This window comes from Thalassophryne amazonica, chromosome 19 (genome assembly GCF_902500255.1).
Source record: "Thalassophryne amazonica chromosome 19, fThaAma1.1, whole genome shotgun sequence".
In the NCBI taxonomy this organism is placed as follows: Eukaryota; Metazoa; Chordata; class Actinopteri; order Batrachoidiformes; family Batrachoididae; genus Thalassophryne; species Thalassophryne amazonica.
In genome coordinates, this window is record NC_047121.1 from 3,445,259 (window position 1) to 3,458,833 (window position 13,575).

Genomic DNA, 13,575 nt, shown 5'->3' on the forward strand with positions numbered 1-13,575 from the left:
TCAAGCAGCCTATAAAAACAGCATCACAGAGACATTCCACGTGCGCGTTCATAGCAGCAGTAAAATAGCATCCTGCGACTTTTGTAAAATGCCAGTCCAAATGAAACTGAAGACGAGTTAGATTTTGAAGGTGCCTCAGTGTTCCGCTGCATCACTTTGGGTCGTGTTCCGAGGCTTGCACTGAATTACTTAAAAATGACATGTCCATTTATTTTAACATTTCTAATTGCACTGTGAGAAACATGAATATAATCCTACTTCCATTTTTAAGTCAACACATTTAAGGCCCTTTTAGACCTTTTAAGGATTTGCAGGAACCCTGCGATCAGGACAGGAACTGTTTACATTACAGCTAAATACACAAGACAGCAGGCTGAAATAAAGTGCGTTTATTTCTTTCATTTATCAGATGACGACCATCTTGCGGGCGCCGTTGTTCAGATGTTGCATCCAGAGCGGTTTTTGGAGATCTGAGTCAGCACAGAGCTGAAAAGTTCATTTGTCTTCTGAGTGCCCAGCGTATGCTGACAGATGCACTCTGCACGTGTGCGTCTCGGTCAAAATTTGGTGATGGCAGAGGCAAAGTTCTGTAAGGCATCTCGAGCCTCGGAGGACGGGAAAGCCTGGATAGCCTCCAGCGCCTTGTTTCCATGGTAACAGCACAAGTCCACCGCTGAGCTCACGCCTTGTTCTGAGGTAACTGCTGCCAGAAGCTGGAGAAGAATGAAAAGAGGTGTCAGTTTGTCACCTTCTGTCGCTGCTGTTACTACGCGTCAAGACGGCAACACAACAAACCTGGAAAAGTTTAAAGATTCAAATCACGAGAGAAAAGCTGCCGTGCAACAAAATAAAACAACAAACGTACAAGCTGCTCAGCACGTTTAACTACAAGGGACACATTTTATTACACATAAACCTCATAAAGGTGGAAGAATCAAAGTAAAAGTACAAACTTATGAAGGTTTGATACAACAACAGCATGAAACACCCCAACTGACAAGACGGTCAATCTGTGCACACATGAGGGACAGAGACAGACAGAGAGACCAGCCCGCTGCACCGAGACATCAGAGACACAGATCACAAACACCCAAACAGACTCTGAGAGCAACATGGACAAACTTCACGATCTGTTGGCTGAAGGACAACAAACACAGCAGCAAGGTTTGAGACACAAAAAGAAGGAAGAACGGACACAAACCACCATGAACCCAAAACAGGACATTAAACTGCTACGTCACTTTATCTACACAGAATATAACACATTTTATAGGATAGTATATTTGTAGACAGAAAACAATTTATACTATTATTTCAATCCCACATCTCCTTTTTACACATTTATTGACTGGAGAATATTAACTCTATATATGACATCTTAATTTTTATGTGCTGCTCAATGTAACACTTTGACAAGGTAAATGTTTCCTACAGTAGTGTTCAGAATAATAGTAGTGCTATGTGACTAAAAAGATTAATCCAGGTTTTGAGTATATTTCTTATTGTTACATGGGAAACAAGGTACCAGTAGATTCAGTAGATTCTCACAAATCCAACAAGACCAAGCATTCATGATATGCACACTCTTAAGGCTATGAAATTGGGCTATTAGTAAAAAAAAGTAGAAAAGGGGGTGTTCACAATAATAGTAGCTTGAAGAGGTCATGTTGCTTTATGCTGAAGAGGACATGCCCTTGAAATGGGTGTTTCAACAAGACAATGACCCCAAGCACACTAGTAAACCAGCAAAATCTTGGTTCCAAACCAGCAAAATTAATGTCTTGCAGATGTGAAGAAATCATGAAAAACTGTGGTTATACAACTAAATACTAGTTTAGTGATTCACAGGATTGATAAAAAAGCAGTTTGAACATAGTTTTGAGTTTGTAGCATCAACAGCAGATGCTACTATTATTGTGAACACCCCCTTTTCTACTTTTTTTTAAACTAATAGCCCAATTTCATAGTCTTAAGAGTGTGCATATCATGAATGCTTGGTCTTGTTGGATTTGTGAGAATCTACTGGTACCTTGTTTCTCATGTAACAATAAGAAATATACTCAAAACCTGGATTAATCTTTTTAGTCACATAGCACTACTATTATTCTGAACACTACTATATGTCAATAAAACTCCACTGAAATGAAATGAGAGAGAGAGATGGAGATTCTTTCCCATCCACTTTCTTGATTGCTTTACGACACCTCTGCTTGTAATGACTTTGATGTTTGCACTTTGTATTTAATTGCTTTAACTTGTAAATGCTTTGAAATCTGTATGTGATTTTTATTCTGATGTTTTAAAAGTAATTTTCATAGATATGAAATGACTGATACAAACAATGAGAAACACCTACAGTGTGTGTGTGTGTGTGTGTGTGTGGGGGGGGGGGGGGGGGCATACATGTTACACAGAGTACAGCAGAAACACTCGCTGAAGAGCTTCAGCTTCATCAGAAACAAACTCACATTTTTACTGCCGTCAATGTACTGTACTGAAATTAAAATACTTAAAAGTTATAAAGGTTTGTAAGTAAATAAACAATTCATGATAAAGAGTGTTAAACATTAATGATCAATCTGAATAAAGACCTTCAGGTTTAAATATCAGAATCAAAGGCGTCAGAGGGTTAATGCACCGGTGGTGTCCAAAGTGTTCCAGAAAGGGCCAAGAAGGTGCAGGTTTTCTCTGCAGCCACTGACTCCAGCAGGTGATTTCACTGATGAACCCATCTGCTCAAAGTGATGTTGATGAATAAAATCACCTGCTGCTCCTCAAACTTCATGTCGTGCACCTTTTTTGGCCGCAGGTCTGCTGAAGGAGATTCTCCCACAATGCCGCTGTCTTAGAGCCTCGGCGTCTCCTCCACAAATAGGTCCTGGTAACTAATCTGTGCTGCTCTGGTTTCAGACGGGACTAGAACCCCCCCCCGCTGCCTGCACCCCGATCAGTGCGTCCCCTTCTTCCCTCACATACTGACTGTGCAAAGCTCATTTCTCAACTTTACAGGTTACAGCCAAAAGACAGCGTTGTCCTTTTTTGAGGAGCAGCCTCAGTTACAAAGACAGGAGTACTGTGAAAATGACTTCACTGTTTTTGGACAATACGGCACAAAACAGCAGCACAACACTCGTGTGAATCAAAGACTCACCTTTGAATAATCGATCTGGTTTCTTGAAGTTGTCGCCTTGTTGGAGAGACAGAAAAGCAAATAACTGTCAGTCCAAGTTAGCAGGTCTCACAGTCAACAGCACGTTCAGCAGCTTCTCCTGCGGCGTTAAGGTGCCACAAACATTGTTCAGGATAAAACTGTGCACGTCCTCCAGAGGACATGATACAGGACTCACATTTAACCACTTAATTTATTGAGAAATCAAGAAATCCTGACAGTTCATCACTTTCACACGTGAATCCCATCAGGTCCCTCTCAGTGTTCACCACTTTAAAGCTACAGGGCCTTTCAAATTTCACAAAACTGAGAAAACTTAGTTTCTACCAAAAATCCAAGCATTATAATGCAGGTTTATTTTGTAACATGTTACAAAATTACAGCTCAGTTTAATGAAGAGAACATATTTGTCTGAGGGGAAACTCCATAGTGAATTTGTCTCTTCCTTCATTGCCGTCATGCAGTCTAACTACAGGAGGAAGTGCACGTGCGCATGCACAAGGTTTTGAGATTACCTGAGACCCATCTTAGGTTAACGTTCAAAAGATTTCTTGTAAATCACTTTACTCTGACCAACATTTAGTAGATTTACCAAATGTTGGTCAGAGCATCTTATCACTTAAATTTCACCCCCTCAGGTGTTAAATTCTAAATCGTTTCCAGACAGCATGAATTTTAATCATATGTGCAACATCATATTGTGAATTCTTTATCTAAATGCTAAGCAACAAAATTATAGTGGTGCCAACACAGTCTTACATAATACAGCATTTAAAAAATTTAATTTAAAAACTGGCCTGTGGCTTGAGCGAGGTTTTGACCTGACACACCTTTCCTGTAAGTTTGGTGAACCTCAGCCTCTCCATTCCAGAGCAGCCATGCTAACCATCCAATTGTTGACACCTACCCGCCCCGCCAGCCCGCCCAGCTGGCCACTGATGTGACAACAAACACCCCTTCAGCCAATTATGAGGAGATAAAAATTAGCCATAAATAGTCAGTTTGACATCATACTGGTTAACACTGCTGTCCAGTTACAACAAATGACTTTTCTGAAGTCTGTTTGACTAAAGTCAAAGAGCTCTTTGATCTATAGGACATAAAGATTTTATAAAAAAAGGAAAAGATGTTTGTCCAGATGGTAAATCTATATGTAGATATGGATTTCTATTTTTAAGATGATATACTGGGTCAAACCACATGCACGCACACACACACACCAGAACCGGTGTGTTTCAGGGGTGAGAAATCAGACCACTGAGAACCCCACCAGGCCAGAAATACTTTTTTAAAGACGGGAGGGGAAAAAATAAAAATAATAATGCAGAAAAAATAAAGAGAAATGCCTTCAAAATATCCATTAATTTGGAAACGAATTATATTTTTTTACTTCCTGTTCCGCTGAGACCCGCTCTTTTGTCAGACCTCTGGAGAGCTGTTCTACTGTGTGAGAGGAGGAGGCCCGATCGTCCCTGCTGCTGGGACTCTCACTCTACCTGCTGCAGCTGAAGGTGCCATCGCTCCTGTCCAACGATCTGACGGTGGAATATCACAGGGGCGGAGCTGAAACTGAACACCGCCGGGTCTCCTGCACCACTTTTTAGAAACCGCTGCAAGTCCGAGTTCACCTACATGAGACAAAACACTGCAGACAGGCATCAGCTGACCAAAAGAAGCAACTCTGCAACTTCTAAACCGGCAGCTACACAGAAAGAGAGTGGAGAGGTGAGCTCGCCTCGTGTCCACCATGACTCTGAATGAAGCGTGTGAATAGTGCTGGCCTGATGAGGACGGTTCTCTTTCACAGACCTCCTGTACGTTTCCTCCCATGCTGAGGCGTCCTGTAAGCACCGAGGCTATCGGACAGGCAGCTGCAGGGAGCCGCAATGGGAGAGGACACACCAACGTGTACTGAGAGAGGGAACGTTCAGGCTCGCACCAATAAGACTTAACAAAAAACAAAAAGCACCTTTAGAAAAGAATTTACTGAGACAAATAGCGACGTGTTCAATATTTATTTTACCCACTGTACAGTGCATTCAGAAAGTATTCACAGCACTTCACTTTTTCCACGTTATGTTACAGCCTTATTCCAAAATGGAATAAATTCATTTTTCCCCTCAAACTTCAACACACAACACCCCATAATGACAACATGAAAAACTCCACGTTCACCAATCTGGATCCAAATCACCTCCAAAATTCAGTGGAGGCTTCCATGCCCTAATATCTATCTGTGCTACGGATTTGGTGAGAATCTGTAAAGTAGTTTTGACATAATCCTTCAAAGTCTATGTAAAGTAAAATCTTAATCCAGAATCTGGATCCAGATCACCTCCAAAATTCAGTGGAGTCCTCCATGGCCTAATATCTACCTGCAGTGAAGGAAAAACTCCCTCTGATGATTTGAGGAAGAAACCTCAAGCAGACCAGACTCAGTGGGGTGACCCTCTGCTTGGGCCATGTTACTGACATAATTTACAAAACAATTCACAAAACGAATATACAGAAGATGTTGCCGGTGCGCAACATAGGAGGGTTACAGAAACAGACACTACACCCATCTCTGGATGGAACTGTTGCCCCAGTCAGAGGTCCAGAGCGCTCTGGAGCAGGTTTTCATCCAGGATGTGTCTGTACATTGCTGCATTCATCTTTCCCTCAATCCTGACTAGTCTCCCAGTTCCTGCTGCTGAAAAACATCCCCACAGCATGATGCTGCCACCACCATGCTTCATTGTAGGGATGGTGCCTGGTTTCCTCCAAACATGGTGCCAAAGAGTTCAATCTTTGTCTCATCAGACCAGAGAATTGTGTTTTTCCTGGTCTGAGAGTCCTTAAGGTGCCTTTTGTCAAACTCCAGGTGGGCTGCCATGTGACTTTTACTAAGGAGTGTCTTCCATCTGGCCACTGTACCATACAGGCCTGATTGGTGGATTGCTGCAGAGATGGTTGCCCTTCTGGAAGGTTCTCCTCTCTCCACAGAGGAATGATGGAGCTCTGACAGAGTGATCATCAGATTCTTGGTCACCTCCCTGACTAAGGTCCTTCTCCCCCGATCACCCAGGTTAGATGGGCAGTCAGCTCTAGGAAGAGTCCTGGTGGATCTGAACTTCTTCCATTTACAGATGATGGAGGTCACTGTGCTCATTGCGACCTTCAAAGCAGCAGAAATGTTTCTGGACCCTTCCCCAGATTTGTGCCTGGAGACAATCCTGTCTCAGAGGTCTACAGACAATTCCTTTGACTTCATGCTTGGTTTGTGCTCTGACTGTCAGCTCTGGGACCTTATATGTAGACAGGTGTGTGTCTTTCCAAATCATCTCCAGTCAAGTGAATTCACCCCAGGTGGACTCCAGTTAAGCTGTAGAAACATCTCAAGAGTGGAAACAGGAGGCACCTGAGCTCAATTTGAGCTTCATGCAAAGGCTGTGAATACTTATGGACTTGTGATTTCTTAGTTTTTCATTTTTAATTAATTTGCATATATTATATATATTTATACAGTATATACGAGTATATACTCAACAAAAATATAAACGCAACACTTTTGGTTTTGCTCCCATTTTGTATGAGATGAACTCAAAGATCTAAAACTTTTTCCACATACACAATATCACCATTTCCCTCAAATATTGTTCACAAACCAGTCGAAATCTGTGATAGTGAGCACTTCTCCTTTGCTGAGATAATCCATCCCACCTCACAGGTGTGCCATATCAAGATGCTGATTAGACACCATGATTAGTGCACAGGTGTGCCTTAGACTGCCCACAATAAAAGGCCACTCTGAAAGGTGCAGTTTTGTTTTATTGGGGGGGGATACCAGTCAGTATCTGGTGTGACCACCATTTGCCTCATGCAGTGCAACACATCTCCTTCGCATCATCCGTGAAGAGAACACCTCTCCAACGTGCCGAACGCCAGCGAATGTGAGCATTTGCCCACTCAAGTCGGTTACGACGACGAACTGGAGTCAGGTCGAGACCCCGATGAGGACGACGAGCATGCAGATGAGCTTCCCTGAGACAGTTTCTGACAGTTTGTGCAGAAATTCTTTGGTTATGCAAACCGATTGTTTCAGCAGCTGTCTGAGTGGCTGGTCTCAGACGATCTTGGACGTGAACATGCTGGATGTGGAGGTCCTGGGCTGGTGTGGTTACACGTGGTCTGCGGTTGTGAGGCTGGTTGGATGTACTGCCAAATTCTCTGAAACGACTTTGGAGACGGCTTATGGTAGAGAAATGAACATTCAATACACGAGCAACAGCTCTGGTTGACATTCCTGCTGTCAGCATGCCAATTGCACGCTGCCTCAAATCTTGCGACATCTGTGGCATTGTGCTGTGTGATAAAACTGCACCTTTCAGAGTGGCCTTTTATTGTGGACAGTCTAAGGCACACCTGTGCACTAATCATGGTGTCTAATCAGGATCTTGGTATGGCACACCTGTGAGGTGGGATGGATTATCTCAGCAAAGGAGAAGTGCTCACTATCACAGATTTAGACTGGTTTGTGAACAATATTTGAGAGAAATGGTGATATTGTGTATGTGGAAAAAGTTTTAGATCTTTGAGTTCATCTCATACAAAATGGGAGCAAAACCAAAAGTGTTGCATTTATATTTTTGTTGAGTATATATATATATATTTTGAGGGAAAAAATTATTTCATTCATTTTGGAATAAGGCTGTTAACATAAAATTTGGAAAAAGTGAAGCACTGTGAATACCTTCCGGATGCACTGTGCAGCTTATAAAATAGGTATTGAACACGTCACTATTTTTCTCAGTAAATGTATTTCTAAAGGTGCTATTGACATGAAATTTTCACCAGATTTCAGTAACAGCACATACCAAGTAATCCACACACACAAAGAAATCAAAATAAATAAGCATAGAAATTAAGCATAATAAAACATACTGACACAAGGAAAAATATTGAACACACTTACTGAAATGTATTTCATACTTCATACAAAATTCTTGAAAGGGTAGTTTCAAGAACTTTTTGCTTTTTGTTTCTTTCTCTTTTTGCTCTGTGTGCACCACTCTGCATTTAATCATTAGTGATTGATCTCTGCTCCCCTCCACAGCATGTCTTTTTCCTGGTTCTCTCCCTCAGCCCCAACCAGTCCCAGCAGAAGACTGCCCCTCCCTGAGCCTGGTTCTGCTGGAGGTTTCTTCCTGTTAAAAGGGAGTTTTTCCTTCCCACTGTAGCCAAGTGCTTGCTCACAGGGGGTCGTTTTGACCGTTGGGGTTTTACATAATTATTGTATGGCCTTGCCTTACAATATAAAGCGCCTTGGGGCAACTGTTTGTTGTGATTTGGCGCTATATAAAAAAATTGATTGAATTAAAACAGCTAACTGATCATCTGCAGAGGAATGGTCTATTTGAAGAGTTTCAGTCAGGTTTTAGAATTCATCATAGTACAGAAACAGTATTAGTGAAGGTTACAAATGATCTTCTTATGGCCTCAGACAGTGGACTCATCTCTGTGCTTGTTCTGTTAGACCTCAGTGCTGCTTTTGATACTGTTGACCATAAAATTTTATTACAGAGATTAGAGCATGCCATAGGTATTAAAGGCACTGCGCTGCGGTGGTTTGAATCATATTTATCTAATAGATTACAATTTGTTCATGTAAATGGGGAATCTTCTTCACAGACTAAAGTTAATTATGGAGTTCCACAAGGTTCTGTGCTAGGACCAATTTTATTCACTTTATACATGCTTCCCTTAGGCAGTATTATTAGACGGTATTGTTTAAATTTTCATTGTTACGCAGATGATACCCAGCTTTATCTATCCATGAAGCCAGAGGACACACACCAATTAGCTAAACTGCAGGATTGTCTTACAGACATAAAGACATGGATGACCTCTAATTTCCTGCTTTTAAACTCAGATAAAACTGAAGTTATTGTACTTGGCCCCATAAATCTTAGAAACATGGTGTCTAACCAGATCCTTACTCTGGATGGCATTACCCTGACCTCTAGTAATACTGTGAGAAATCTTGGAGTCATTTTTGATCAGGATATGTCATTCAAAGCGCATATTAAACAAATATGTAGGACTGCTTTTTTGCATTTACGCAATATCTCTAAAATTAGAAAGGTCTTGTCTCAGAGTGATGCTGAAAAACTAATTCATGCATTTATTTCCTCTAGGCTGGACTATTGTAATTCATTATTATCAGGTTGTCCTAAAAGTTCCCTAAAAAGCCTTCAGTTAATTCAAAATGCTGCAGCTAGAGTACTAACGGGGACTAGAAGGAGAGAGCATATCTCACCCATATTGGCCTCTCTCTCCTGTTAACTCTAGAACAGAATTTAAAATTCTTCTTCTTACTTATAAGGTTTTGAATAATCAGGTCCCATCTTATCTTAGGGACCTCGTAGTACCATATCACCCCAATAGAGCGCTTCGCTCTCAGACTGCAGGCTTACTTGTAGTTCCTAGGGTTTGTAAGAGTAGAATGGGAGGCAGAGCCTTCAGCTTTCAGGCTCCTCTCCTGTGGAACCAGCTCCCAATTCAGATCAGGGAGACAGACACCCTCTCTACTTTTAAGATTAGGCTTAAATCTTTCCTTTTTGCTAAAGCTTATAGTTAGGGCTGGATCAGGTGACCCTGAACCATCCCTTAGTTATGCTGCTATAGACGTAGACTGCTGGGGGGTTCCCACGATGCACTGTTTCTTTCTCTTTTTGCTCTGTATGCACCACTCTGCATTTAATCATTAGTGATTGATGTCTGCTCCCCTCCACAGCATGTCTTTTTCCTGGTTCTCTCCCTCAGCCCCAACCAGTCCCAGCAGAAGACTGCCAATAATTTTACATAATTATTGTATGGCCTTGCCTTGCAGTATAAGGCGCCTTGGGGCAACTGTTTGTTGTGATTTGGCGCTATATAAAAAAAAATTGATTGATTGATACAAAAGTCTTTGTTGGTAATGAAGCTTGAAGACACCTCCTGTTTGCAGAAACTAGTCACGTATTAATCAGGTGTGATTTTGGTCGTCTTTAAATCTTGAAGGTTCCATGGACCTCTTCTATGAACTCTGACTTTTAGTTCTCTCCATAGATTTTCTGTTGGATTCCAGTCAGCTGATTGGCTGGACCATTCTAGCAGCTTTATTTTCATTCTGAAACCAGCTGAGAGTTACCTTGTCTGTGTTTGGGATCGCTGTCTCACTTAAAAGTCCACTCTCGTTTCATTTTCATCATCCTGGTTGGTTTTTATTTATTTATTTTTTTAAATCAAGAATGTCTCCGTACGCGTTTCCATTCATCCTTCCTTCACTTATATGAAGTAGTCCAGTGGAAAACAGCCCCACACCATGATGTTCCTGTTGTGAAAGTGTAGGAACACGGACCCACAACAGGGGGCGTTAAATGAACGGGCAATGGATAAGCCAGACAGTAACAATTTAATGTTGTAAATTGTGCACAACGGAATACAGACAACAATCAGTTTGGGACTATAGTCAATTACACGTTGGGTGACGTGTGGGCAGGCTTGAGGATAGGAGACGCCCGTCCAGAACCGAGCCGGATCCCACATGGCCCTCACCGGCAACGGATCTGAAGAACACCGGAGCCGCCAAGTCCTGGGTCCCCAGGTGGTCACCGTCTCCAGCTGTCAGACCTGGTACTGCTGGCAGAGAACAGAAACAGCACAGGTGAGTGTGAGTACGCACACTCAGTAATCCCACAGTCTGTGTTCTGTAAGGAGGGAGAACCTCCACCTCCAATAACACACTCGGACAGCTCCTGTGAAAACCACTTATCTGGTTGGGGTGGGAGGCGAAGCCGTCGCAGTCCACACCAAACGCCAATACAGCAGATAAGGAACACATCACAGGAAAACGGCTGCAAATGAGATCAGACTATTATTCAGAGTTAAGTTTAGCAGAGAAATTACCTCCAAGGTAGCTGATTTCTCAGCGGGGAGGTGGAGTTGCAGTCCGGCCTTTATGGTGGTGGTGATGTGGATGAGTGACAGCTGGTGCTGATGATGAGTGACAGCTGTCACTCCCGGTTGCTATGACGCCCTCTCGTGCTTGAAGCCCGCACTTCAAGCAGGGCGCCATCTGGTGGTGGTGGGCCAGCAGTACCTCCTCTTCAGCGGCCCACACAACAACAGTTCCACCTCCAAACTTCACTGTGGGTCTGGTGTTTTTCTCAGTATTTCTATTTTAAACTTTAAACAAGCTTAAACATGCTTTTTCTTCTTCTGTGGTGAGCGTGCACACAGGTCATGGTGGCTGAGTGCATTACTTATTGTTTTCTTTAAAACAATTGTACCTGCTAATGTCTTTCTGAAGTTGGTGGACAATTCTTCTGATAATTCTTTTCACTCCTCACCTGGCCGTGGTCAATTTGTAGTGAAATTATGCTCCTTCCACTTTCAGACTGTGGCCCCCACAGTGCTCACTGGAACATGCACAAATTTAGAAATCTTTCTGTAACCAGTGCCATCAGTATGTTTTGCAGCAATAAGGTTGTGAAGATCTTCAGAGAGAGCTCTTTGCTTTTACCCATCATGTTTCTTGTCTGACACCTTGGTGCTGAAACACCTTTTTATAGACCATCAGTGGGAACTGAACCAGCTGATGTTAATTTGCACTGACAAGGGGCAGGATTTCTTTCTAATTACTGATAGATCTCAGCTGGTGTCTTGGCTTTCCATGTCTTTTTGGACCTCCCTTCCTCCGAGTGTTCAATACTTTTTCCTGTGTCATTCCACATTACACATAACTTAAGTGGACATCTGTGGATTACTTGGGTTTTTACTGGCATTTGGTGAAAATTTCATGTCAATAGCACCTTTCGAAATATATTTACTGAAAAAAATGGTGCTGTGTTAAATACTTATTTTACTGCTGTATACTGTTCCATCGTGTGGCAAAATCCTTCTGCTCCTTATTCTTAAAGATAACGCAACTCACAAGCCAAGTTGGAGTTCTGAGTGCGCACCCTTTGGGAGGGATCTCTAAATACCTGGTTATGTCTGAAATTATAAAAGGCAGAAAGGTTTTTTTAATGGAAATTCCATGAATTATGGAATAATCAACACCCCTCCAGTAATTCATTACTTTTATAGCCAGTTTTCTTTAGAGAAGAGTGAATGAAACAAACTCTTCCAAGTCACTGAATGAGCTGTGAACTTCATCAATCATTAATACAGTGATGCAGTATGGTTCTGTGTGGAAAATCTGTCTGAAGGAGGCAGTTCACTAAAACTGAGTAACAATGCAGAAAGGAGTTGAGTGAGGGAAGCCACCAAGACACCCAGACAAGTCAGGAGTTAAAGGCCTCTGCAGATGTGAATGAAGAAATTTTGAATTGTGTAACTTTTGTCTGTTGCATGGTGGAGTGGAAGAGAGATGGCTATTAATACATGAAAAACACAGCAAAATTAGGTTGAAGTCCCTCATGTATCTTGTGGAAAACCCAAATTTCACATTTTCTGTTCAAGAAAATGTCTATGCTCCACACCACCATTAAGGTGAACAGCTGTGATGCAACAAACAAAAGATGCACTAGGCCCAGTTTCACACATTCACTGAACACTATCAATCAGAGTTGCCACGGGTGTCTTGGTAGCTTCCCTCACTATAGCCTCATTCTTACGTGGTCAGGTGCTCAAGCTGCTTCTGGTACAACCCCTGGCAATAATTATGGAATCACCGGCCTCGGAGGATGTTCATTCAGTTGTTTAATTTTGTAGAAAAAAAGCAGATCACAGACATGACACAAAACTAAAGTCATTTCAAATGGCAACTTTCTGGTTTTACGAAACACTATAAGAAATCAATAAAAAAAAATTGTGGCAGTCAGTAATGGTTACTTTTTTAGACCAAGCAGAGGGAAAAAAATATGGACTCACTCAATTCTGAGGAATAAATTATGGAATCACCCTGTAAGTTTTCATCCCCAAAACTAACACCTGCATCAAATCAGATCTGCTCGTTAGTCTGCATCTAAAAAGGAGTGATCACACCTTGGAGAGCTGTTGCACCAAGTGGACTGACATGAACCATGGCTCCAACACGAGAGATGTCAATTGAAACAAAGGAGAGGATTATCAAACTCTTAAAAGAGGGTAAATCATCATGCAATGTTGCAAAAGATGTTGGTTGTTCACAGTCAGCTGTATCTAAACTCTGGACCAAATACAAACAACATGCGAAGGTTGTTAAAGGCAAACATACTGGTAGACCAAGGAAGACATCAAAGCGTCAAGACAGAAATCATTACCTCATCAATAAATGCACAAGTTTATGTTGATATTTTGGACACTTTTCTTATCCCATCAATTGAAAGGATGTTTGGGGATGATGAAATCATTTTTCAAGATGATAATGCATCTTGCCATAGAGCAAAAACTGTGAAAAC

General features: G+C 41.8%; 1 protein-coding gene across 1 annotated transcript in view; it reads right to left on the minus strand.

The window, feature by feature from the left end:
- Window positions 1-374: 374 nt before the first annotated feature.
- Window positions 375-13,575, minus strand: part of pdss2 (prenyl (decaprenyl) diphosphate synthase, subunit 2) — a 117,547-nt gene continuing 104,346 nt past the window's right edge. Inside the window, exons 6-8 of the mRNA XM_034159497.1 lie at window positions 4,666-4,797; window positions 3,152-3,187; window positions 375-713 (exon numbers count right to left, since the gene is read on the minus strand). Of these exons, the coding sequence (XP_034015388.1) occupies window positions 558-713; window positions 3,152-3,187; window positions 4,666-4,797 (324 nt within the window). The 3' untranslated portion in view covers window positions 375-557. The remainder of the gene's footprint in view (window positions 714-3,151; window positions 3,188-4,665; window positions 4,798-13,575) is intronic.